This window comes from Sylvia atricapilla, chromosome 6 (assembly GCF_009819655.1).
Source record: "Sylvia atricapilla isolate bSylAtr1 chromosome 6, bSylAtr1.pri, whole genome shotgun sequence".
Classification (NCBI taxonomy): domain Eukaryota; kingdom Metazoa; phylum Chordata; class Aves; order Passeriformes; family Sylviidae; genus Sylvia; species Sylvia atricapilla.
In genome coordinates, this window is record NC_089145.1 from 12,085,379 (window position 1) to 12,112,778 (window position 27,400).

The 27,400-nt window shown below is 41.2% G+C and overlaps 1 protein-coding gene across 1 annotated transcript in view; it reads right to left on the minus strand.

Moving 5' to 3' along the window:
* The window catches only part of RRAS2 (RAS related 2), a 42,403-nt gene that overhangs the window by 7,296 nt on the left and 7,707 nt on the right, over window positions 1-27,400 (minus strand). Inside the window, exons 2-4 of the mRNA XM_066320802.1 lie at window positions 4,069-4,156; window positions 3,486-3,588; window positions 1,998-2,106 (exon numbers count right to left, since the gene is read on the minus strand). Of these exons, the coding sequence (XP_066176899.1) occupies window positions 1,998-2,106; window positions 3,486-3,588; window positions 4,069-4,156 (300 nt within the window). The remainder of the gene's footprint in view (window positions 1-1,997; window positions 2,107-3,485; window positions 3,589-4,068; window positions 4,157-27,400) is intronic.

The window sequence follows — 27,400 nt, forward strand, 5'->3', positions numbered from 1 at the left end:
CCTGCTCCTCCCCATCCAGAGAGATGATTCAACTCCAAAAGTGCTTCAAGTGAGATCTGGGGAAGAGTGGGAATGTGAAGTCAAGAGGGAGGGGAGCATCTCCCATGTGGGGACCAATTATGTCAGCTCAGCATCCCTAAACCATTCCTTCACACTGACTGAAGGCCAAGTGAAACACACCATGTGATGGGAAAGGGACAAGGAAGAGTTAAGAATATGTAGTAGCTATTTAAGCAAACCCAGAAGAGTTTTCTCAGCTACATTTGCCTAAGCCCCAGCTTATGATGGGAGTGACAAGCCCACCAATTGGTATATAAATGGTGAGAGCACCAAAAAGTTATGCCCATCAGCATCTAATCAATTAAGGCAATCGACATAGCCATAAAAAGCAAAGTTAATTTTTGGAGACATATATTGATCCAAGCGGCAAAATTGCAAAGTCAGGCAATCTAGAAAAAGTTGCTTTGAGCATGAATGTGTTCCAGCCCATCTCCACCTGAAAAAGAACCTTGGAACAGGACAGAGGGACCAGCAGAACAGCTGACAGGCACCTCTCTGCCTTTAAGGGAGAAACAGAGGCAGTGTAATAACATCAGAAGGGTGGAGGAGAGAGAACAAAGTTCACAGCTGTTTCTAGAAATAGATGTACAGGATTATCAACTACAACTGCAGGTATCCTGAGAGCTGGGCCTGACAGCAATGATGTTATTATTTCCCTCCCAAAGCATCTGGGTGCTTCTCCTTCAGCAGCAACAACTAGCAGAGTAGTTCAGTTCCATGTCCGTAATATCCATGCCAACAGGAGATAAAGTTCACATGTTCCAGAACCTGCAAGGTTAAATCTAGGAATTTTGATGAGGGCATGATGGTAACTGAAAAATGAGAGTTTTGCTTCTGTCTCAGGGACAAGCTGTTCTGTGAATGTGTGAGTACTCCAAGTTACTTTAGAGGAATTTGTGAGTTACTTCTGTGAAACTTCTTTCAAGGCAGGACCTTTCTGCACAGCTTTTAATTTTGTCCTGATCTTTCTACACAGCTTCAGGATGACGAGGCTGTGACAGTCAAGGGACCATATTCAACAGGAACTTTTTTTGTACTGTAACTGCAATTCAACATTGCACAAACTCACTCAGCTCTTTAAGCTATGTTTTTTCTTGCAAAACTCTTAAAACAATTACAGCAATTTTAGTAATATTTACTTTATTCTTAGAAAATCATGTGTTTGCCACCAAGCTTTAGATGTCATCTTACTGTCTCATGAGACAATATTAAGCTTCTCAAATTAGCTGCTGAAGAAAATACAAGTTTGACATCTGTTCCTTTCCTGCTGCTATAATAAGCTTTTCACTTCAGCTCAAGTTAGTTTGATTCATTAAAAATCAACAGCAAGTATGAAAAACACAGTTGAAAGTCTTTCAAATCATTCTAAGGTAAATATTTTAATTTGTCTTGTGACTAGCAGTGAGGTTGAAAACTATTGGTTGCAAAACTTTAAGGTACATAAATATAACAGAAATTGTTGCTATACTTCCAGCTTTTAAAGCTTTAAGTCTGTTATGCAGAAGATGAGTGGCCAAAGAGAAAACAGTGAATTATACATAAGAGCAGTGAAAGGTAAAAGCAAGAGCACTGAAGACTAAGGATCATTGGAGTTAGTGTTGGAATGCACTCTGCTGGCACAGTGCAGTGGTGAGTAACAGAACTGAGGAATTAGACATGTTCATGCCTGAGTAATCAAGTCATGACAGAAGGCTCTCAGCTCTGTGAATAGACTTGGTCTCAACATATCCCCACTGAGTCAGGCAGGAGATGTGCTGGGTATGGAATGCCATCGTGCTCTTAAGGTTCTTCAAGTACAAAAACTGAGTGGAGTTTCTTGCATTGGAATTAGTTTGTATGATTGACTTTTTTCAATTTGCTTTTTTTCCATTCTGGGAGGAAGTTGAGTTTTGGGGGGAAAACAGAATATTCTGGAAGAAAGTGAGCAGATGAATTACCTGTCTTTGGTGGTCCAGATCTGCTTTATTACCGACAAGAATCATTGGAAACTCATCACGATCTTTCACTCTAAGAATCTGTCGCTGAAACTTATAGATTTCTTCAAAGCTGTGAAAGAACACGAGTAGATCATCAGTGCACTAATTCACAGATTCTCAGGTTCTGAAAAAGTTCAGAAATGATGAATCACCTATTGGGACTTGCCCTGCCATGACACACAAGCACAGACAGCTGCAGGCACTCCAGAGTCACAGCATGACCAGTCAGAGAACCATTCAACACTCAAACCAAAAAATTCCCCAAGTGAGCAGTGTCCCCTGCACTGGGTTGAGGTGGGGCTGCAGGGTGAACAAAACACTCACTGTGCTGCAATCCACAGGGACTCAGAGAATCAACCAGCCACAGTCTACTTCACAAATACTGACTCTGGAGTTCTACTCCATCTAGAATATTCAAACTACAGCATAGAGACCCTGGTGATCAATATTCCAGCTGGAAACCTTCAGAGCTATTTCTAAGAATTTTGGGGGAAGCTATCAAAGCTGGAAAGTTTTGTTTCATCAAGGACACAAAAATGGCAGGGCTAAATGATCAGAAAGCTTTCTAGCTACCAACTAAGTTATACCAGGTACTGATGCTGTTCAAGCATAAGGAATATTCCAGCAGTGTTAAAGGAAAGGTGAGCAGAGCAAAAAACTTCTTCCAAGACAGTATACTAAACAAGCTAATTCTGGCATAAGCAATGATTTTGGGAGAATGAATAATAAGTCACTGCTTTCAAGTAAACACTGTTAAAGGTACATCACTACATAAGGACCTTCAGCACAGACATTTGCAGACAATCACATACCTTTTGTAGCCTTCCAGACATAGTCTGAAGGCATTTACACTTAATTTGCCAGCTAAAATTTAAAAGCAAGATGATCATCAGTAAAAAAAGTCACATTAAAAAGAATTAGATAGCCAGACACTTCATGAAAGGTGAACTAGAAGGATGTATGTCACTAAGCACAGCTCTCCATGAGCTTCTAAGAAGATGTTTCATCTCCATTCTGCAGCCATTCAGTCAATGCACAGGAGTAAGCAGAGGGACCTCTGCCTGCAAAAGAGTGTAGATACTACACCCTAAACCCACTCAGAAACCCAAAGCCAGCTACTTGATGCTGCTCATGGCAAAGGGATGTTCCTAAGGACTGAATGAATACCAGCCACTCAGAGGAAAATTATATTCTGGACTGTAATGAAGTTCTTGAATACAGCTGTCATTTTTTTGTTTATGCTTTAAAGTCATCTATTGAAACACACAGACACTTTCACAAAGTGATTGGTTCAAAATTGGTCCTCTTTAGTGCTGAAAGAGCATCAACCTTGAACGTAAGAGTGAATACATACTTAATGCTTTATTTGAGGTTATTTCAGTTAAGGATAAGGTGCAATTTAAGAATAATTCAAACTTGTTTGTTTTAATAACTTGACCTCAGGCTTACCTTCCTCTATCTGTGACTGAGAAAACAAGCAGAAAACCTTCCCCTGTCCTCATGTACTGTTCACGCATGGCTCCAAATTCTTCTTGTCCTGCTGTATCCAGAACTGAACATAAGCAAAAATATGGATTACTACGCTGCATGTTCAGATAGACTGAAAAAAAAAATATTCCTGATAAAATACTGTGAGTATCTCCTGTGCATCACAGCAAAGCAAAACCCACTTTTTGCAGACAATACTGGATATTTTTCTAATATTCTCAACAAGAATTGTTCAGTCAGTGCAAGAACAAGACCTATCAAACAAACTGAACAACAAAACACTTGAGGACTTCTGCTAATTCATGACCATCTGAAACACATGGAAAATGCTCACAAACACGTGAGGATGAGGATTGTCAGTTTATTCTTAAAGAAACCACCAACATGCAAGAACTGAAATTTTTAAAGCAAAGCATTTTTATTGCACTTGGGATAGGCAGCACAGAGGGGTTTGTTTTTCATGCCACCATGTCACCCAGGTAACTCCTGGGAATAATACAAGTTCCTAATCCCAGTTTTGTGGGCACTGTGGGTGGGCACTTACTGTCCAAGCGCGCTGCTCTCTCGTCGATCACACATTGCTTGGTGTAGGAGTCCTCAATGGTTGGGTCATAATCCGTGACAAAGTAGGACTGCAGGGAACAAAACAAGGTTGTGTCTTAGACAAGCACACACAGGACACTCATTGAGGGAGATGCTAAAACTGGACACTTGACAGCATAAGGAAGTTGAGTGTGTTTATCCATGTACAACCATCTGACATTTCATCCAGAGATAACCAGGAATGGTTTTCCTATTCCTAGCAAATGCTCATAAATTGTAGAGATTACTAGCAGAGTCACTGAGTTCACTGGATTCCCACAGCCTTCCCAACATTCTCCAGACATTACTGGTAACTCCTAGGATTTTTCAGAAATCCCTAGAAACTGAAAGTTTCTAGGAGTTTCTAAGGTCTCTTGTAATTTCTCTGAACTTCTGGTAGGGTTTAGAAGTTCAGAGAAATTAGTTTACAGGACTTCCTCTCCTGTTCCCAGAGCCAGCCAATTCTAGGAAGCACCAGGATTATCTCAGCCGTTTCTAGAATTCTCTAGCAGTTTTAGAACAATTTCTAGCAACAGCTCCACACAGCACAAGTGACACTCAGTTTGTCAGCTGAATGAAGTTAGTTGGAACATCCTCATTCCCAGGATTTCTCTCCTGGTTTTAATGACTTTAAGCACTCACATGCTCCAGAAAGACAACCTCTGAAAGCAGAATAAGGCATGAAATGCCTGTGCCACCCATGGCCTAAGCACAAGGCTCCACCAGACACTGCCAGGCTGCTGCTTATCTCCCAGACTGCAGAGCAAAGCACATCCTGGTACATTTCTGTAGAGATCTGGTATTGAATACTGGGTAAACACCACCATCAAAAGACAAGTTTAGAATTCAAAGGATGAAGTTTTAGCTTGCACGTAGTCATAATAAAGTTAACTTCACCTAAAACTAAAGCAATCACATTGGCATAACAAATCTGAACCCTGATCAAATTCGTTCCCATCTGTGCTCCCAGCAGGCACTCAGTGCACAATTTGTGCAGAACTGCAGGAGTACCACCAGTGTACATTATTCAGTTCTGTAAACCAGTAAGAAATTAGGAATGTTTTGAAACTACATATTGGCTACTAGGAAGGGGAAAGAAAAAAAAAAAAGCTTTACTGAAGCAAATCCACAAATTAACAAAAACAAAGCCCATCACACAAACTTAAAGATACCAAGACAACACTCTGCTCCTCTAAACTTAACCAAAATCAAGTCAACAGATGTCTTGGTTAGGAAAATCATGAAAGAAAAAGAAAAGGGAAAACAAAAATAAAAGGAAGAACTGAAATCACAGCACTAGCCCACTAACCTTGTCCAGACACACCACTGTCCGTGCAAAAACACAGCTAACTCTGCTCTTTGCAGATAATTTATGTGGCTGCATTTGCCCTTGTCCAGTTCTGGTTAGGAGCTGCTCATGAGGGCAGCCTGCAGGACGCTGTCCTGACTGCACCCAATTGACTCCAGCACTTGGACCTGTCCATGTCCATGCCAGGCTCCTGGTGTAGCAGCATGGACAGGGGCTCCCCAGCAGAGCTCATGGACTGAGCTGCAGCTGCCTTCCTGGGAGAAACACATCACCAGTTGCAGCACACTGGACCAGCTGTGGATGCTATATATAACCTGTGTTCATGTACCACAACCATGGTGCAGTTGTCTGCAGGAGGACCTTGTACAGGTTGCTGTTGACCTGTTCATTTAGATCTGGCACCACACTAAAAAACTGCTGCCCCCCAGAGCAGAGACCCTGAGCAGCTCCTTTGCATTTCAAGCAGACACCAGTGTCCTCTCAGGATACACCTACACAGCAGTCTCAGCCACTCTGCACTGATGGCACCCAGGCTGAACAGCCTCCCTGCTTCAATCCCACCCACACCAATCAAAACAAAAAAAAACCGCAAACAAACCCTCTACCACTAAGAAAAAATATCCAGTAAACCAACAGGCATGGGACCCTAAACGCAACCCACAGCCCAAGTGCCCATCTAGAGGCAGCAGAACACTCACCTCAGAACAACAAGCTCTTTCAACTACATCCCTTTACCTTGCTTCCCTTTAAGATTTAAGAAGGAAAAAAATTCAGCCTTCAAAACTGTTCTCATCTTTTCCTTTGTCTGTATCCATGACTCAAAACGTGCTATCCAGGAGGTTAAGAAGAGACTATGAGGAATTAATTTACATAAACTCTAAATAAGGTCTCAATTTTTCTGTGGCCTTTAACAAACCTTGAAAGATGGATGAGAAAGTGATGCAAGCATAAAGATGCATAAATACAATAATTTACAGAATCTGACTTTAAAGGGATGATCACAAGAAAGGGAATTTAAGTCTTATGTTTCATTAAGAAAACAAAGTGATACTTATAAAAAAGCATTAGGTGACTAAACCATGGAAGATAAAGCCTGAACTCTGAAATTACTCCCTATCCCTCTCCAGCTTCAGCTTTCATTCCTCCATCCTGCAGAATTCAAAGTTACTGTCTGAACTTTTACATCTACAAAATGGTGAAGGATAGCAGCATTTAAATAAAAGGGAGAATTTGGAATCAATTTCTTTTTCTCTCATGAATCAGTGCTAGTAGAACACCTAAAGCAGCAAGTTTATATCCAGCAAGGGCAATATTTTTCACTAAGGGTGTCCAGAAAAAGAAAGCCATAATGATCTCAGACAGATTCTTCTTATTTTCCTCATTATCTGTCCAAGGGCCAACAACTACAGCATGTTCTGTAATCTGCAGGGCATTTCTGTGAGTCCCTCCACCCTTTTTGTTTTTTTTTTAATTAAAAAAACCTCCAACTATACACAAAGCAAGAGTGCAAGACTAGGTACAGAGACACGGAATATGGTTCCTCCCTAAAAAGGGAAACAAGATTAAGTTGTCCTGATGCAGCATCAGCCACATGTCAAATTCAGAAGCAGCAGATGCCACAGCTCCCCCATGTAACAATCGCTCTTACAAGTATTTACTTCCCTCCCATGGAGTTTCACTGCCAAACCTGCTGTCACAGCCACTACAGGAGAGGTTTGCAAGGCAGTTAGGGCTGTGGTTTACCTCCAGGCACTGGACAAGGCTTATGTGCCTGAAACAGCTGCTGGTTTTGAAGGAGTCTTCCCAAATTGCACTGGGACTATGTGCTGCAGGAAACAACAACCACAGCTTTGCAGGCCTTACTCGGTCTGGAATGATTTACAAAAAATAGAGGTAGCAGACACAGTATTTATCAATTTGAGCAGAAATGGACCTTCCTGCTGCTGTTCAGGCAGTGTTTAAAGAATTAAGGCGTGGCAAAGCATACCCTGAAACATCCCATGAAGCTATCCCTTTGCTCCTGAATGCCATCTGGGCATGGTGTCTGTGCACCCAGCAAGCCCAAGACCCCACAACAGCATAAATTACTTTGTAGAGGCCAAGGAGTTTGTGGCAGGACTGCTTAAAAGCCTAACAGGAGCACAATTCCAGCAGACACAAACCACTGACAACCTACTGGTCTCAAACAGATGCCAAGCCCAGACAAATTAGAGGCGCAAGCACATCCCAGAGTGTCGGAATACCCAGGCCTGCCTACTGCTGTCTGTTTTATGAAAGCTGTCTGTGCAAGCCCGAACACCTCAGAGCAGCCACCCTGCTCAGCTACAGCAGGAGCTTGGGATGAGAGCTGGCACAGAACACACGGCTCAGCTCTCTAGGGTGGCCTGACACAGCCCAGGTTGTCACATCTGCTTTTCTAGGAGAAGTTGAGTTTCTCTGACAAATCCAAAGAGCCACGACTCATTCAGCTGGCTCCGCTGCAGTTGGCCACTGCCTGCAGGAAATAATTAGAAGCAGTTATATTTCTTCTAAGGAGATAGTAACTTGAACACGCTCTCCCTGTTACACCACTCCCTTAATCACCAGCAAAATCAAAGCTCTTTCCACCCATCTCCTGGAAGGGAAACGAGAAGTTGAGCCCAGTAGTCTCATCAACCATTCAATTTACCCAGAATATTATGCAACAGGTTTTCTAGGTTTTCTCTTTCTATGACTGCTGAGGCAATCGAGTCCAGAGATGGGAAAGCCCGCTGCCAAGGACTTCTGCAAAGGGGAAAAAAACCAAAAGAACATAAAATTCCCCATCCCCACACTACCTACATCACATACAGCAGGGCGACTCACCACTAAAATCCCTTCTTATAGACACACTCATCATCCTAAAATGCATTTCAAATGATCTCCTGACCTTCACCTGGAGAAGGAAGTTTCTACCTGCAGTGCATGGAAACAATGACACAACACAGAGTACTGCTATAGCAGTCTCTGTTTTATGCAGTAGCAATCCCTAAATCATTTGTTTTAATCACTCAAGTCTTTTGGTAAAGTGGATATGAAAACCTGCTCTTAAGTTTATCATCTTCCTCCATCTATATGTTGCCTTTAATACACACAGAGAAATTCCTTCCTTACAAGCTTGAGTCCCACCCCATAAATTAATAAAAATGACTAAGTAAAGGCACCTCTGATGGAAAAACCCAGTTCCAAATCACTGCTCTTAAGCAGCTTTTTATTTACCCTTCCTAAAGCAATCAACAGTTCGCAAGCTAAAAAGCCAGGAGATAACTTTATTTTGTACTTTTATGTTTTAGGATGGGAGAGAAGTAGGATGTTGCTGACAGGAGGCTGCAGTCCAGAGGCTGGCTGCACAACATTCTTCCCTTTCTCTTTACACCAAGGCCATGAAATGAAAGGCAGCCCAGAACAGTGAGAGCACACCACTACGACTAAGTTAAAGGAGAGGTACATGCCAAAATATATATTCATCCTTGCTGTCTCTATAATCTCCATCTGTATTTACTAAACACACACATAATGTTTCCAAGAGCCACTGGTTGCTTATTTAAATTTTTTCCACATGTTTTAAGGTTTTGGTTCAAACCCAGTAAAGGCAAGGAAATAAAGGGTTTCCACCCTCCAGCTACAGTTACAGACCAGCTCTGGATTTAAATAAGCATCTGCAATTTGAGCATTGCAAACAGCCCAAAAATCCTCCCTAGTTGTAATTTTTATGCTAGAACTTAAAACAAATGTGTAGCATCCACCAACACCAAAGCTTCAATTTTAGACTTGAATACATTCCCAAATACCTGAAATAAGTGATCCCAAGACATTCCTGTGCTATCCTCCTTGACAGAGAACTTCTCCTGGCAGTCTCTTCTTTGCCAGTATTTTACACTATCATCTCTTCTCTAGGTTTTGTCCCATTTCTCCTGCCCTTCACCAAGAGCAAGCCTGCTCTTGACCCACTCAACCAATGTGAAGCCCAACTCATCCCCTGCACTGCCAGGTCTTCACCATGGGCATACAACAAACAGCAGTATCACACAACCACGCTGATCACATAAGAAATATCTAACCCAGAAAAAGACGGAAACCTAAGTTCTCTTCATTTAAATGAGTATTTCTACCATTCATTCCAAACTTTAGAGAAAGCCAGTGCCATGGGTTAAGACCAGAGCTCCACTGCCATGGCCAGTTAGTAGGGCCATAAGTAGACAGCTTTCTGTTTGATGTGCTTGGCTACAGCATAAAAGCCTTCCCAGACCATGAATTAAGATCTAAATGACTGACTGCATAAGTCTGTTTACAACTTCCACTGTTTTCCCACCCATTAAATCCTATAGCCTCTGCCTTCAACTCTTCTACCTAAGAGTGGCAGAGCAGCCAAGTCTCTGCTAAAGTAACCCCAGTGACACATTGTGCCCTGCTCCAGGTTGCAAAGGAGGTGGGAGACCATTTCTAGGAGTTCTAATCTATGCTCCTGTCCCTGGAGGAGCAAGCAGACAGGTTCTATGTCACCACAGGCAAGTTCCTAGAGGATGGGTGACAGTAACCTGTCACCTTGCCCAAGCACTCTGCTGCCCTAGTCCAGAGATAACCTGCCCAGCAGAAGGGAAAACCAGGCAAAGCAGCAGCTCAGGGTCTCAGCACCTCAAGGGATTAAAAGAACCTCCTTCACAGCACAAAAGAGAAGTAATTTCTTTAGAGTACATTGAGTTGGCTGGCTAGAAAACAAGGAAAACATGCTGTAAAAAAACCCTGACTTCTAGAAGCAAACATAAACCCAGACAGCATTCCAGAATAAAGGAACAGACAGAGCAAAACACACGAATTTAGCATTTTGCAGTGCCCCAAGCATTTGGGCCACAGAAAAACCCAAACAAACTAGAAGCACACCACAAATCAAGAGAGTCTCTGACAAGCTTGTTCCAATAGCAAACATACACCTCCCCATGAGCAGGTGGTTCACTAGGACTCAGTACTTCCAGACTGGTTTACTGGTTGGTGCTGGAAAAGCAGGAGGTGGATGTGTTGGGGTTGATGACAGGAAGTGCCACCTCTGCAAAGGTTTTGTGCAGTGCCAAACTGGTACCAGAAAAGGACTGCAGGAGGTACCCACAGCAACCCAGCAACATTTCAAACACAGGTATTCAGGACTGCATTCAGTGCACTTTGCTGGCATAAAGTCACACTTTACAGAATGAGGGTAAATATTTTGGTGTTGAATGTTAGGAGAATAGGAGACCAAAGGTCTAGAATTATCCTGATAAAGACCAGACTAAAGAAACAATGATCTGAACACTGCCTCATGCTACAGAAGGCTAAGTGTGTCATCATCCAATCATCCCATATTCCTACAAATCTTTAAGAGGTTCTTTCTTTTAATTATACAAACAGTAAGAGCACCCATTCCTTTCTTCCAAGAAATATAAATTAAAAGACAGTCAGTGCTTGCAAGTAATCAATGATGCTTCCCTCAATTTGCGCTACTTCCCACTGCCCTAATGTGTACTGTCAGCATTGTTATGGCTGTCCAGGGAAACAAATGTCATTTGTAACTTCAATTACTGCCATTATAGAGTGAAAGAAACATGAGACATGTACAAGCTAAGCCCCCTGGAAATTCATACACAAGTTGAAAATTCTGATTTGTTCCTGAAAAAATAGCAACACACATATATATATAATATCAAGCTTTACAATTAAATATATGCTTAATCACACATTAATGGTTCTACTAAAGAAGAAAATCATAATGGAAAATGCACAGTTGTTGTATAAGTCAAGGCAGCCTTAGAGTACATCCATTAGATTACTCCCTTGCTAAGATACAACTCAAAGACAGAAGAGATAGTGGGATAGTGAGAAATAAACACCTGACTTGGTTACACAGAGGTAAGTCTTTTCCTCATTTTTTTAATGCAATGCAAGGATTGTCAAAAGCTGTGCTTAGCCTGGAAACACTGAAAGTGTGAGTCCTATTACACAGGCACATATTCTTCTGTCCCTCTCTCTCCATGGACATTGACACTGAGTGAGCACATCAGAAAAAGAAAGCTCATAAGAAAACTGTGTTCAGTGCATGGGCATATTTAATGCACGTAGCTAAATATAACATGGCTCTCTTCTATATGGGCTTTGTTCTGCTCACTACCCAAAGCACCTAATAACAAAACTGATTTTGCATCCCTCACAGGTGTGAGGGAAGATGAGCTAGGATGGACAATGGGAAATGATATGGAGGGTAAAGTGTCTTCAATTTGAATGCTAACACATAAATCTGTGTATAGACCTTTAATTTTTGCATTTTTTTAATGAACATTTCGATTTTGTATCCATAAACACACTCACTTCCAACAGTATTTCTCCAGATAGCTGTATGCTGGGAAATTTCAGACTTCATCCCCAGTTAAGCAGGACTGATTTGTGTGACAGATTCAAAAGCTGGGTTGGTTTTGGAGCATCAACTTATTCTGCAGTCACATAGTGGACCAAGACTCAGGAACATGAAAGATTGAAATCAAACTGACTTTTGTGCACTGGCAGGGAACATCCATCACCTCTTACACATTTCAACATGCCTCAAAAACCCTCTGCCAATTTTTGTCCTTCCCCTCACTGCTACTTAAAGCAGTTTTACCTTCTCCAACTCCACCCTTTTTTCTCCCTCAAACCTGTCACCTAAGGCGTGGCTGACAAAATAGCTTGGGTTTACAGATAGAAATCTGGAGAGTGCAACTGCTAAACAGATAATTACATGATCTAGTGGAAAAACAAACCCAAAACAACCCAGTAGATTTGCTTGGGGAAAAGAAAGTGTCTTTGAGACTTTTGACTAAGACAGCCTTTCAGTGTATGTCCAAATCACAGAGCTTTCAAGAATAATCATTAAAACCACATTTCTGGAAAGTTACGTGCCCTTCTGCTAACACACTGCCAAGCTTAAACACACCATCAGATGCCAGTACAGTCTTGACTTGATGACCTTAAATGTCTTTTCCAATCTAAAGGATTCTGTGAGGCCAATTATGGACAGAGTGGGTGCTGGCTACATGAACTTAATGTGAATACTGATGAGAGTGGGTTCTTTTCACATATATTTTGCAATGCATGTGAACATCTTTTAAAATATTAACTTCCTTAAAAAACAACAGATTGATACTTTTTAAAGACAGCTTTCACCTCTTAAACTCAAAATGAATCTGCACCGTGCTTAGGTCCCCTTTCAGTTCCCAGCTTACAGTTCTCCCCATGTGACAGCAACCTGGTTTAAACAGCTCACCAGCCTGTGAACATTTCCCTCCAATTTATAATTCTCAAATATCTCAAAATCAAACCGCACCAAACACCAAGCACGCTCAGACACCTGGTTTAGGTAATATGTGCACTAAACTTTGGCATCTTGAGTACTTCCTAGTGGTGGAGTTTTCATTGCTCAAGATCAGAGAAAGGTGCACTTTCACTGTCTGAGAAGGCCTTTGTAATGCCTTCAGTTAATGCCCTTTAATGCCGGTAAGCACCTACAGAATTCTTTGAAGGAGGTTCTGCAATTTTTCAGGTTGAAACATGTCTGACTGGAAAGCATATTCTATACTGCAAGCTTAGTTGAGTCTTGATTTAATTTCACTTCATTTTTGCTTCACAGTAAACATGTACAGGAACTATGAACACTCCAGGTACTTCACCTTCCTCATCTTAACCACTCTTAACCACTTAACCTTAATTCAAGGAATGTTTAAAACATTCACAATACACTATCTTTTCATCCATAAGTTTTATCATGTTTAGATGGTTTTCAAACTAGCAGCTCACACAAACTCTTTATGACAAACTCAAGTTTTGCTTCCTCAAGAAAACAGTGATTTTTTTTTTTTTCAGAAGTACATATCTGATTTTAGGACTGTGCATAACCAGATAATGGGGACTGCAGCTGTAAGAGAAAAAGTAAGTTGCTCCAAAAATCCCCTGGTGAGGCAAAAGTCACAGAATACTTTTTTTCATACACATGAAACCATTAGAACACCTCCAGATATATAGTGTAATTGAAAGATTTTGGTTTATAAACCAAGTACAGTAACTGGAGAAGATTTAGAGTCAATTAAAATCTCTCTTCACTTCTGTAATTTAGATGTAACTATACCACAGTCAGCAGCAGACTTCAGCTTAGTGGCTCCGAGGAGACTCATGTTGAGGGCATTTCCAGTCTATGAACAAAGAAGCCACTTCATAACTCTGATGAACTTGGACTTTTCAGATTGTCTAGCTTAGGTTATGGACGTTTGGAGTCAGACAATTACATTAATTAAATTAATTAAAGTAAGAAGCTTTTCTAGCCCAACAAGCCAGTAAAACAAAGCTGCACTCCAGCAACTCTAACCCCTATTTCACATTTTATGTATCTGATGATGTTTGATCCCTGGAACTCCACAGCAAGTTAAGATCAAAACTTTCTGAAGTTAACACCTTTCTTATTCTGATGGCTCATGAGAGTCAGGTAGAAAGTTGGAGGAAGGTAAATTCTCCACATTCTTCCTCTTAAAACATTTGTTTAACATGGAGATACAATCAGGTTGACTAGCCCACTAAACCCAGAGCCTACAGTTTTCTAGAACGAGTCAAGCTAGGATTAAATATTTATAGGCTAGTATTTCATTCTACAATTAAACTACAGCAACTTCCTAGTGGAAAAGGGAGGTTTTTTCAGCTCCACTCCTGATATTCCACTGTAACTCCCTGCTGCCTTCAGGATGATCAAAACACCAGAAAGCTCAAATTGCCACATAAAAATAATAAAAAATCCCTCATCCAAATAAATTCTAGCCACACAAACCACATTTATATGTCCAGGCATCTTAATAAATTTCACATGGTATCACCAAGAGATGCCTTTTGACACAACTTTAATATATACAACTATTTTAACTATTTTATTAATACGCTATTTGCTTAAATATATAAGTGCCAATCAGGTACTGAGCCCAAAGAATGAAAGCTTCCAGAATTCTTGATCATAGCACTTGTTCTGCTGGGAAACAAAAAGGTTGAAATGACTCTTTCAGGCTCAGTAACACATTTTATTTACACTGCCAGATCACTGTAGACACTGATAGCAATGCACTAGTTCCTGTCCTGTAGAGTTTTTTCTATTACCAGTAAATTCCATGGAATTTTTAGACACCAGCTTGGACAATATCCAACACAATAACATTCAGTTTCATTAGCAAAGTCTGGAGTACTTTATTTTTCAAAGATTTGTTGACTGATCATTAAAAGCTAATTATTTAGGAAAAAGCTATAAAATAGCACTTATATCTAATAAGAACTATTGCTTCAAGAAGATAAGCACAGCTCTAAGAGCTTTATTTGCCCAAATTACATATTTATTCAATTCCAACCTTTTGGCCTTAGATTAGACTGTCTAGACTAATTTTGCAGACTACAGACAATTACTATTATCTTTAAGTTTGGAAAGTGTCATAACCAGAAGTGCCAGAAATGCTGAAATTACAGCTGTGTAAGTGTTATTTAGCCATCTATTTTCATTAGCAAGGCTAATAATTACTAGCCCTCTCCCCAGATCCTCACCCAACTCAGTAAAACACATGGCAGTTATTCTGGAGCATGACAATTTTAAATGATAATGAAATAATTGGTTGCCTACCCATGAAACAATGGACTCCTTCAAAGTGTGTTAATCATTCAGGAGTGCCAGCATCAGAGGCTGCATGGTGCATATATTATAATGGTAAAATGTGCTGCAAAATTCATTAAAATAAAAACACACTGGGTACCTTTCCTTCAGAAAAGGGTGTCTGAACACCTTGCAGGTGGCAAGCCACCAACAAGAAATTCATGCTGAAAACTCCAACAGCAAAAACGTACTCAACACACACTTCTAACGCAGCAATTTCTAAAGTTTTCCACACGCCACAGTGACAGGGCATGAAAGCCACACCAAGCCAGGCTGATTAACCCAAGGCCCATTGGTCCCATGCTGCAGGCCCAGCAGCTCAGAAGTCAGGAGTACCCAGGGTTTTTTTGCACATCCATATCAGTCATCAATCATGCTGTATTCTAAGATGAAAATGTGCTTTCCTCCACCTGAAACCATTTCTCAGAAGTTTGTGACTAAGCAACAAAACCTCAGAAAGAAGGAGAATTTGCAGTGGTCAGTAGGTGTTTTTTTTCCATCTGATGTGTACTTGCAGATTTGGCTGCTCTGAGGAGAGCCCTGTTCACAGGCTCCCACAGGGACCAAGAAGCAGAACAAAGCACGTCACACCACTCACTCCCAAATCAGCAAAAAGTTCCACAACCTTCACGTCCCCTCTGCCACGTGAAGTTCTTCAAGAGATTCGAATTTCAGCATCTGATTTTTAACCCACACACATCAAGGAGAAGCGCTCATAACCTCAGTTTGGGATTTAGAGCCAAACAACAAAAAGCTAAGAGTATTTTTTGTTGTGGCTCTGACCTAAGGTGTCAGGTTAACCCACCTGATTGTGAGAGTGGAAAGGAAGGATGGGGATCTCTTCCAAGGTAGAGCAGGCTGTGCAAGCCTTTTCACTCTAGGCACAGCACGTTCAGACCTTCCTGGCACACAAGCTTTGTTTTGTCCTACTGCTTGGGCACGGTGTTCAACAGATCCAGTTCTGACAGGTGGGAAGAAAAAGAACCCAGACTTAGCCATTGTAAGCTGAAGCTAGCAAAGCAACATGGTAAGTCACTCCACCTCTGGAGTGAGATGGAGAAATCCTACCCCACGTGAGCAGAGAGATACCTAACATAGATATTTCATGATGCAGGCTGACCTGAGATCATCCTGAGGCATGATGCCTGTCAAAGCACAAGTACAATAAACAGAGGCTAGTCTCACAGATGTGGACACTACTGCTTCAGAAGCAATCGTTCAAATAATTATCACTATCCTCTAAATTCCAGGTTTCTGGAAGAACAAAACTTAGAAATCAAATACATAGGGTGCAAGAGCCTGCCCTGTGGACTGGTGTAACTGGAACAAAGTTTCAGCTGGACAAACCACTTTGAAAAAAAAAAGCAATACAGAGTATCTCCCAGCACAGATACCAGGGGAGTACAATGCTTTCCTTTCCAGCCTAATCAGTGCTTGCAGAGAAGTTTAATCTTAATGTCCTTGAAGAATGTCTTCATAGTCTCTGTCACTACCAGCAGAAGCAGATTTCAAGATCAAAGGTTATTACTCCTTCCCATCTGACAACAGCATAATTCAGCCTGGTTTTCTCATCAAGTGGCTAGGGCACAGTACAGCACATGAGGATTGTTTACAACAGGCTATGTAGCACTTCATTTCTGGCTTTTCAGAAGCAAAGCCATGTCTACTGGAACTTCTACATTACAAGCAGACAGCTGAAGTTCTTAGAAGAAGCCCAAGAGGAAAAAGAGAAAGTTTTATCCTAAATATAAATAACAACAACAAGGAAACCCAAACCACCAGACTCATGGTTGGGAAGACAGAATTTATGGCTCCACTCCATGTTTTGCATCAACGTCCCACAAGTCAACCCAAACATGGTGTCCTGCAGTGTCTCTAGACCCTGCACCTCAGTGGCACAAGGTTATTCAGTGAGATCACTCTGAAATCACCACATTTGCAGAGTGACACATGAAGTTTGTGTGCAACCCAAACATTGTCTGTGCCCCTCCTTCAGAAGCCACATTCACTTAGACTCAGTTCAAGAGTATTAAATGAGGCAGTAAATATTTTCCTGAGTTATTTGACAGCGTGCATGAAGTCCCATCAACATCACCACAGAACAAGGAAGGGGGAGATGCTTTCTGGGCAGAGGAGGCTTTCCTGGCAGAAGATGCATGGATGGCCATCCTTTTGTTCCACCAAGCAAACACCATACACAGGCCCACCCCAGCAGCATGGCAGACACAAAGCCAAATCATCCATAACTGGAATATTCACTAGAGAGCTTGACAGAGGCAAGTTCTTGGGTAGCATTATCCTCCCAATTAGTCAAGACTTTAAAAGCACTATGTGACCAATATTGTTGCAGCTCAGATACAGAGAAATGTGCACACAGTCAAATTCCAGGAACCAGAAACTACTGAATGGTTTTATCATTGCTGATCCTGACATGAGTAGGATTTCATAGCACAGAACTGGTTATAAGCACTGTCTTCGTAAATTAGCTTGTTAGCAGATCTACAGGGAAAAGGAAGAGATGCTAAAGCCCCAGTAAGCATAATTAAAATGCTCTTAAGCAGTGCCAGAATTTTCAGCCTCAGCAACTCCAGATTATGAAGTCAAAAGGAAGTCAAATGGAAACACATTTATGTCCTCAAATTTTATATAAAAATGCTTTTGCCCTCAGTAGTCAGTCTACAAATTTAAGCAAGCAACGATTTCCATCTAAAAAACCCCTTATTTACCAGCAAAACATTTGGTTGTACTAAAACCAACCACAGTGTTTCTTCCCCTTTGCCTATGCACCTGCGGGTGTAGTACCACTCTTAGTCAGCATCACCCCACTCACAGGACAGGGAAATCTCAGAAGGAGTTTATTTTTTACTTTGAATTGTCACAGACAATGGAATAGAAAAAGATAGAGATAGTTAACCTTAATATCTATGGTATTGATGTTAATGTTAAGAATGTGTCAGAAAGGACTGGAGGAGGCACTTTGTGCCATGGTCTAGGTAACATGCTGGTGATCAAAGGTTGGACCTGATGATCTCAGAGGTCTTTTCCAGCCAAACCGATTCTGTGATTGTTAGATGAGTATTTCACATGACTTCTTGAGTTGGGGGACCTACCCAGTTGGATGCTAATCCTAGCTTTTGCATTTTTAGAGCACGTATATCTTAAAAGCAAGGATTGTTCTACCTCAGAACATAATGAGAATATAACTAACCCCAAACCACATGCTCTTATAACTAAAGCAAAAAAAGCCAAACATCTGCTGTAAGGGACCATTCTCATTCCATTAAAACACAGAGACACAGCACATTCAAGATGCATGTTGGGAGACTTGTTCTAATGCTAAGATCTACTTCATGCCACAAACTGGTTTTATGCGCAAACACCTACTCTCACATTTCAAAAAGCCACATCTGTGACGAACCACATCAAGAAACTGCAAGCAAACATCCAGCTGAGGCGCTGTACAATCAAACATCACACACAGTCAACAAATGTTTTTACAGTATGGCCATTTATGGTAGCAATAAAGAAGGCAAATGAAAGATTGGAGCAGTTTCACACTGAGTACCATCACTTCCCATGGTGGAGCTGATTCCAAATAACAGATAAAAAACATGATGTGCATCAAACAGCACATCTACAGGCAATCCATCGTTATTTCAGGAATTCACAGTTTGAGCTACAAGCATTTTCTAGAGTCACATAGAGCTCAGGATCACTGAAAATCTGTTTAGTATTTTCTTCTCCAACATCCTATTTAGCAGTATATTAGAGCAGGCTCCAAAATAGTTCTCTACCCATTCGTGAGTGAAGTTCCTCCAAGGGGAAGAAGAGTTAAGAGATCAAATTAAGAGCAAACACTCCTCCTTCAGAAGCACATGAACTGCTGAAGGGGAACAGTGCTAATTTCCTTCCAGAGCTGGATGCTCAGGCTGAACCTGAGCACTCCAGTGGAGACCTTCTGTCATGCAACAATGGGCATTGTAATTCCTTGTTTGAAGCACAAGTGTTCCATATACCAATCCAGCCACACATGCTGTGACAGCACGACCCTCAGAGCGTCATTCTCCACTCTTGGTTCTGTCATCTAAAGCTTGTAAACACAGCTTTCCTTAAGTGGGCAAGCAAATTAATACAGCAAACAGGGCTTTAACATAAAAATGCTCTTCCTACAGCACAGCAGCAAACTCTGTGAAAACTATTAAATGCATCTACAGAACGTGAGACCATCAAGAGCAGGCAAACCTTCACTGGATCTAGAAACTTTATGCACTCTTCCCTTGCTCTTCACCTGACCCTCATATTAACAACCTCTGGGACACCATCTATGCTGCAGGTACACAAATCCTGACAAGATGGTATCTATAGTATGGCCTTTGCTGGAATCCCAAGGCTTAGCAGACCAACCATCAAGAGAAAGGAAGGACCTTTGGCTGAGGGATCTTGCTCTGTCACTTACTTTGCTTTAGGGAAGTGCTCCACCCCAACTAGAAGAGGACAAAAGCACCATCAGACTACACATAATTCATCTCAGCTCAGTTCAGGTAAACAAACTATTCTTCTCATCCTTTTGCAAAACTGTAACTTTATGTGCTTACTTAAGCAGATTTGAGCAGTTTTCTGTTGCCATTTCCTAAGAGCTAAATCTTTGGAGTCATCCAGGTAGGTCCACACAAACCTTCAAAAACAACCCTTCAAATAAATTGCACTTGAATAAATTCTTTTCTTCTTCTCCTGATACTCCTGTTCTGAATAAAACAATCTAATACTTTAGCAGGCTTTCAAATTTTAAGGGAAAATAAGGAAGGCACACCACTAAAAATGCAAATAATTTATTTCTCTCCTACAGCATACTCACACTGACCAGTTTACTATCACCTCCTCATGAAGACTGGCAAGCTTTGAGATTTTTCAGATTGTTGAAGGTGTGAACTTAAAAACTAAGGGTTCAAATTCAGATGCTTCAGTTCAGTAACAGCACATAGTCAAGATCTGCGCCGGGGGTTTCCAGCAAGGTGATTTCCCTTCTGTCCCGTGTGCACTCATTCTTACAAAGAATTTACATAAATTCTCAAATAAACTTGTTTTCTAAACTTACAAGCCAGCCTGCACAGGGTGGCCAGACAACATGATTTTTACCTAATTTGCATTAGAAGATACAGGCTGACTTCTCTATACATTATTCTCTTACAGATATCAGTTAAGGGGAAAAGCATTATTATTTGGAAAACAGAGGTGCACATCAGAAGAATATAGGTCGTGAGAAGCACTGGTAAACACATTGTCTAAACCACATACATGGATGATCAAAGGGAAGGAGGATAAGGGCTGAAGAAAAATAATTTGATCATGCAAGTTGTATTTCTCTACTTCAGACAAGCTGGTTCCACTAGCAGCTGCTATCTCTCTCTCTGATTTTCTGATTACTAACTTGTAACAAATCTTCAGTGAAGTAAGCTGCCTTCTTCAAGACAGACACTGAACTGTCACTGCCAGAAAAGTAACTCTAATTTGTTTATTACTAAAATACTTTGCCTTTGAAAACAATGTTAGACCAATATTCTTTAGGCATATAGCACACTCAGAAAAGAGGGTACTCTATGAACTCCACAAATAGCACAGAAAGTATTAGATTTCTCCATAGTCTAGAACCAACTTATGAAGAAGATCCCTTTTGTTTATCATCTCAACATGCCAAGTGATACTTCCATGCCATAATCAGTCACACTATGTTAACTTACAGTCTTTCAACTTGACAAGTCCTGTAAGACTTTCCAGGAGAGGAGCCAGTACTCCTGAAATGTAACTCTTTGCTGCTGTTACTTGCTTTTTAGTCATCTCCAAAGCAATCCCTCCATTCTTCATTTCTGGAGGCCATAATTCTGCAGGGGCTGATTCTAGAGCACAGAAGGGACAGCACAAGGAGGCCTTCCTACCCCTTGCAAAGAGCAAGAAAGAAGGCAGCCTAAGAGCTTCTGCAGCATGAAATGCAGCAATTATAAAATCCACAAACAAAAACTTTAGAAACAAACAAAATTCAAGTTGTTCTCTCTGCAAGCAAGTTCACACTGACAGGAAATGAGTAGCTAACTAGTAAATTACCCAATCCCAGTTCAGAACATGTCCAGAAGTAAGGAACTCAGCAAACCAACCAGACTCACTACATGTCACAGTCCTTCTGTACTAACTCTAACTCCAACCTCTGCTAACCTGCTATTAACAGGTTAACAGCACGTGAAAAAGTGGCTTTACCATACATCTAGTAGGGAAGACAGCTTAAAACATCCTGCCCTGAAGGCGAGAACATACTCCATCACCTAAAGCCACTTGTTTTCATTAGGAAATTGATTTACAGAGCAACATCTAAATTCAAATTGCAGTGTGCAACATTCTGCCCTGATCTGACACATAATAAAGTATCACCTCAAATAAGTAGGGAACATCATTACTTGATTGCTTTCTGGAGCAAAGAACTCCTGCAAATGTTTCATTTAAAGGTATAAAGAAACAGCAGTACAGCAAATGCTGCCTTAAAATGTGTGAGCAGTATGCAAAGACCTTCAATTTGTTTACTTCCAGAAAGCAGCTTTAGAATGCACGGGGTTTGATCAGCGGGGTTTTTTTGGTTTTTTTTTTTTTTTTTTTTGGGTTGGCTTTTTTTAAAAAAAATAAACCCTACTGCTATTTCCGCTCCCATATTGCACCAAGTAGAGGTCTTGTGGTTAAGGCATTCAGTGAAGAGAAAACAGAGCGTGGAATGCACAGGCGGACAGCCTTCTGCACCAAAAGCCACAGGAAAGCACAATTTGAGTTTCTCTCCATTTTTATAGATTAGAAACAGGTTCTTCAACTTCAACAGCCTTAGAATAATGGACTATTCAGATTTCCAGCAATCACAGGTGAAGCCTCTGGACAGCCAGTCCCCCAGTGTGACAAGCAGAAACCCCTCAGAAGACCTTATCTTCTTGTTGCTTAACTTGGATGTACAGAGTGTGAACGTCCCTCTGATCAGAGCATCAGCAGCACACAGCTCTGCCAGCGTTTAACAGGCTGCAAAGCTGATGTTATTTACAAAGACAGGGTGGATGCTACCAATTAAAGGCAAGTAGTTTCTCTTTTGAGCTTTCTTCCAGCATTAGAAAGTATTTTAATTTAAGTCATACGTCTTAGAAGACTCATTTCCTGTGCATGTGTTAAATTCAACCTTTCATAATGACCAAAACTCAAAGCTGCCAGGAGGGATCGTATGCGTTACAAACATGTGGAACAGAATCAAAGCCCACTAATGCATTGCTGGTTTTCATATATACACACATATATATATATATAATTTTATTATTTATTATTTTAGTTTCGTTTTTTTTTTTAAGCCAGGAAAGTGGAGTTATAACAAAGTCCTCTTCAAGTAAGTTTTGGCACTGACAGTCTACGTGCTTTAGGTTTAGGAAATGACTGTCAGATCCTGAAGACATACAAAGCAATCTGGGGATATCTTCCCGGGAATCACAGTGACAGCCCGCTGCTGGGAGAGCAGGCAGCCACTCATTTCCAACAGTTCCCACTTCAAAGCACAGGCTGGAAGCTGACAAAAGTCAGTGCTCCAACCTGGACGTCTTCAGTCAGCAATAACAGAACATGGGGTTTTGTCCAGGAGAATAAAGTAGCACAGGTCCCTTTCCCTACATCTATCATGTATTTTCTGGACTGAGGAGAGAATCCATTCAAGGAAGAAGTAACAAAAAGATGACAAAAACTAGGTGAATAGTGCACAGTAGCATCTCTCAACTCCTAAAACAGAGGAAAAGCTGAGATACTTTTAAATTTCTCATGCTACTCAACTGGCATGGGATTAACTCATGTACAAAACAGCTACCTAAAGTACATGTGCTGCAGGGAATTTTTTAAGTTTTAACATAAGCTGTTCAGCTGTTAGAAAACCCAGCCTCAATTATCTAGTCTGAAGCAAGTGGCTGCAGTTTAAATTATTCATCTGCTGAAATCACCCTGAACAAATTCTTCCAGATCACCCTCTTCCCTCCTGCAGGCAGGCATCCAGTATCTTTTTCAGGCGATCAGCTCAAGAAATGCAGAGCTTATGTTTATTTTCTTCAGAGTATTTGTAAATTGAAGAAATGCACAGAAGATAGAATTTTGTGGTGCAATTTTAGCTCTTAAACTACAAAATAAAATAAAAACATCAAACAACAACAACAACCCAAACCAAAAAAAAACCGCCACTCCTCCAACCTTGAGCAAAATCCCCAATTAAATTGGATTTTAAAACCCCAGGTCACAATTTCAACAAGCAGACACCCAGATCAGCACAGACCAGATTATTTTCAAATTCTGCTTTAAGTGAACAATTTTATAATCAGTTTCCTTTTTTGGGAGAAAACCTCTGGTGTGTCAGTTGAAATATTCAAGCCCTCCTACAAAACAAGTCAAAGCAGCTAAGGAGGAGGGGAAGCCACTATTAAAAATGTGTGGAATGTAACCTACCCGGCTGAAGGCAGATAATGGGACAAGGAAGTCGACTACTTCAGATCTGAGGCTCTTTTCCCATACAGTCCCACCAACAGACACTGGGCAATTTCAAATTTACAGACGCTAGTGAATTTTATCAAATTTTGTAGGATACATGTGACTAAAAGTAGTTTAACAGACCAAAAAAAATCGTCAAATCCTTCAGTTACCTGATAGACACTATATCCATTCTAATGGGTGCAAAAACTTTTAGACAGCTAAAGGAAAACATGTCTTTAGCTACTTCAAAAGCTGAGCTTTCAAGTCTTTTTTTTTTTTTTTAATTCAAAGAAACTGAGATGTCTGCAGTAATATATTTGGTGTACTGCTCCAGCAAGATGGAAACAAAGCAGAAACTCTGTGTGAGACAAAACATTTTCTATAGTTAGTAGATTTAGGTCACAGATACAGGAATTCAGAAACGCTTCAGGTTTTAAACATCCCTGATGAAAGTGAAGCACTCTGTTTAAAACGTCTCTTTGCACTAAGTAATGCTCTCAGGACAGATCAAAGAGCAAACCCACTGCCAGTCTCTGGTCTCAGGGATGTGCAGGCTCCTACAGCACCTGGATCAGCCAGAACACTACAACATCTCAAAAACTTAGGAGCTGCCTTGACATTATAGGCTGAACCTGAAAGAAATCAAACCTCTTGCTCCATTAGCTGCTCTGACAGTCTGACCTCTGAGACTTCACTTCTGAGAGCAGGACTTGCTCACGAGGATTACGCACAAGGGGGGCATTTCACAGCTCTCCTGTTGCCCTCCGCAGGAGGAAAGAAAACCACCCCGCAGTCTCAGCCTGCACCCCGGAACGGGTTAACTTCCCCCCATTGCACAAGGCTGCAGGCAGCTGTACGCACAGCAGCCTCTGTGGTTAACCCACCGCAGAAGCAGCTGCCTGTCCCACCCACCCTGCCTGCACAAGGGTCTCACCACGGCTCTGTTGGTCCCCGTGAGCTACACAGAATTCTCCCATTCTACCTGGACCTTCGTGATCCTTCCTACAGCATCACCGCGAGGCTGACGTGGTATGACAGAGCGAGTTACAAACCGCGTAATTGCTAGAAGCAGAAGCATCTAAAATTACATTACGGCAGAAGGTCTGGTTTTTATGTAAAATTTAATGCTAAAATAATGTTCCAAAAGTTCCAGTGAGCAGCCCGATTCCCTTCTGATAATTTCTTGATGATTCTGGAGTGCTCCCAGAGGATTAAACCTCCCATATTCCTGGAATGGCACTTAAACATGCAGTCACTGCAGCAATCAAACCAGCTTTAAGGTTTAGTACTCAAGGGTTTAGTTCGCCTTCAGTTGGTAGTATCATCTGTACAACATAAAATACTATCGTCCCAACAGCTAGAGAAGCAGTTAAACCGACTCAATAGAGCTGGAAGCACAAGACTCCAAACCAAAGCTAAGCAGACAACAGCACTATGGCTTGGTGACAACCTGCTAAGAGCCAGCAATAAAAGCAGCCAGGGAGGACATTTAAAGTGGTTGGTCCACTGGATGCCACAGACAGAACAATTTATTTCTAGAAGAAAAACAAAAGCAAACAAACAAACAAACAAAACCCACCCAAAAAACCCCACCACAAACACTCCTTTTAAGGCCCTTACAGAGACAGAAATAAGATTATGTCCACAGTTTAAGAGTTCTCCCTTAAATATTCTCAAGGCGCAGTTGGTTAACTTTGCTGATGTGCTAAAAATGATCTTGGTCTTACAGGTTCACTTTCAAACTGGAGGGTCTGGAAAATGTTTATCATGGCATGCATCCATCAGAAAAAAGCTGCACAATTTGCTGCAACAGGCGTGCTGCTGAGCACAGGAGGATATCACCTCCATCCATGACATTTTCAGAATTCCCATCAGGATGCAAGCCTGCTTCAGAAGGAGGGGGAATATCAGTTTAAGGAAAATCAAAGTATGGGAAATCAAAGTGATACAGTACGTATGGGCACATCTTGGGAATCTCTCAGGACGTGGTCAAGATTCAGGTATTATAGTGTGGGGTCTGAGAGGAGGCAGGAGAATAGGATGCAAAGGCAAAGATGCTGTGTTTCTGGAGGACTTCAAAGACAAGCTGCTAGGAAAAAAAATCGTAAGCAGCAACTGAAATTGCAAGGCAAAGTTAAAATATACTCATTATTGCATTCTCAGTAATACTGGGTCATGTAAAGCCAGAATCCATTTAAATACATCACCACTACTTTATTGGGTTTTGCTAATGAAGGCTTGGTTAGTGTGAGCTAGTAGAGGAAAACACTGCATGCTTTTTTAGTAGAGCTGGCAGCACATATACAAGTATATCATAGACAGGTACCTTTTTACATGATCACAAAGCACCTTCTTAAAAGGAGGGAGAAACACAGAAATATTATGAACACACAGTTAAGTAACTCCCTACCTCACACAGTGCATATTACTGTAATCCCACTTATTTTCCCTGCATGAAACAAGTCTAATAACAGAAGAAATTTAGTAGATCATTTTTCTACCCAAAGATGCCAGATTTTTCACACAGATTTATCACTGGCATCCTACCATTTCATGGTCTACTTACCACATTCAAAGCAAAACACTCAGATTTGCTTGCAGGTTTATAGATTTATGTCTGCTTAAATGAGGAATACTGAAGATGCTCTGCAATATGAGTTGGGTTGTTAGTTTTGTCGGGAAAATGGTAATAAGAGCGATTTTAAAACTTCTTTTCCTAGCAAATATAACTGATGACTCAACATATTATATCACTACAGTTACAGAATGCTCTGAACAGGACTGGAAAAATAATTTGCTGCTAAGTTGTGTGGAAGCTCAAGTTTATTTTCTGGCTTAGAAGACTTGAAGAAAGTGACACATTTGAAAGTTATTAATGTGTGTACCCACAGCTAATCTGTTGAGAAATGACGCTTCTTATAGGTCCCTTGAATAAAGATCTTTGTGGAATACTTTGCTTGCGAGTGTTACACTAATTCTTTTCTTCAACTGCACCATTTTTTTATGTGTCAGTGCTAACATCTAGTTAATTATTAAAGCACGCTGGTCACAGCAGCCAGCACTTTATGCTATCTTTAATAGTGCCCTTCTGCATACATTCCTATCGCCTGAACTCATTCCTATCTGGATTCACCAAAAACTACACTTCACTTTCTGCTCCCAACTGAGAAGCTGGTACAGGCCTGGTTAAATGAGCTCGCCTGCCAGATGAAGTTGTTTGCAGAGCTGCACAGTGAACCAGACAGGGTAACTGATCCTGGGTAAAAACATTCCCTGGTTATTTTTAACTCAGATGGCTTGCGGAGTTTCGGTGCACTGGAGGGAGTAAGTAGCTATAATGGCAAACTGCTGTGGCAGCAAGGGGACCTTTTGAACATTTTTCCTTACTTGTAGTACTAGCTTATCAAATTAAACCTTCAATTACAGCAAAGCCCTGTTTCTTCAGGCTTGAAGAACAAAAATATTTCCCCAGCCTCGTGCCTCCCCACTGTCAGTCCCTTCTAAAAAGCAAACAATCAACTTGCCCTCGCTTTCAAGGCCCTTCAGCTCCCCATCTGCACACCAGCACAGCCCTCGTGGTCACATATGCAGCCCTCACTTGCCAACTGCAGCTCTGGGGAGCTCCACACAAGCCTCTTCCAGAGGCCCTGTCCTTTGGGAGATTTAGGGTGAGCACATCTGTGTGATACAAAGATTCGCCATGAACGCCATCATCCAGCTGGATCTCCCTCTGTAAGCAGAGTTTAAGGCATTTCCCCATGGAACTAGAGC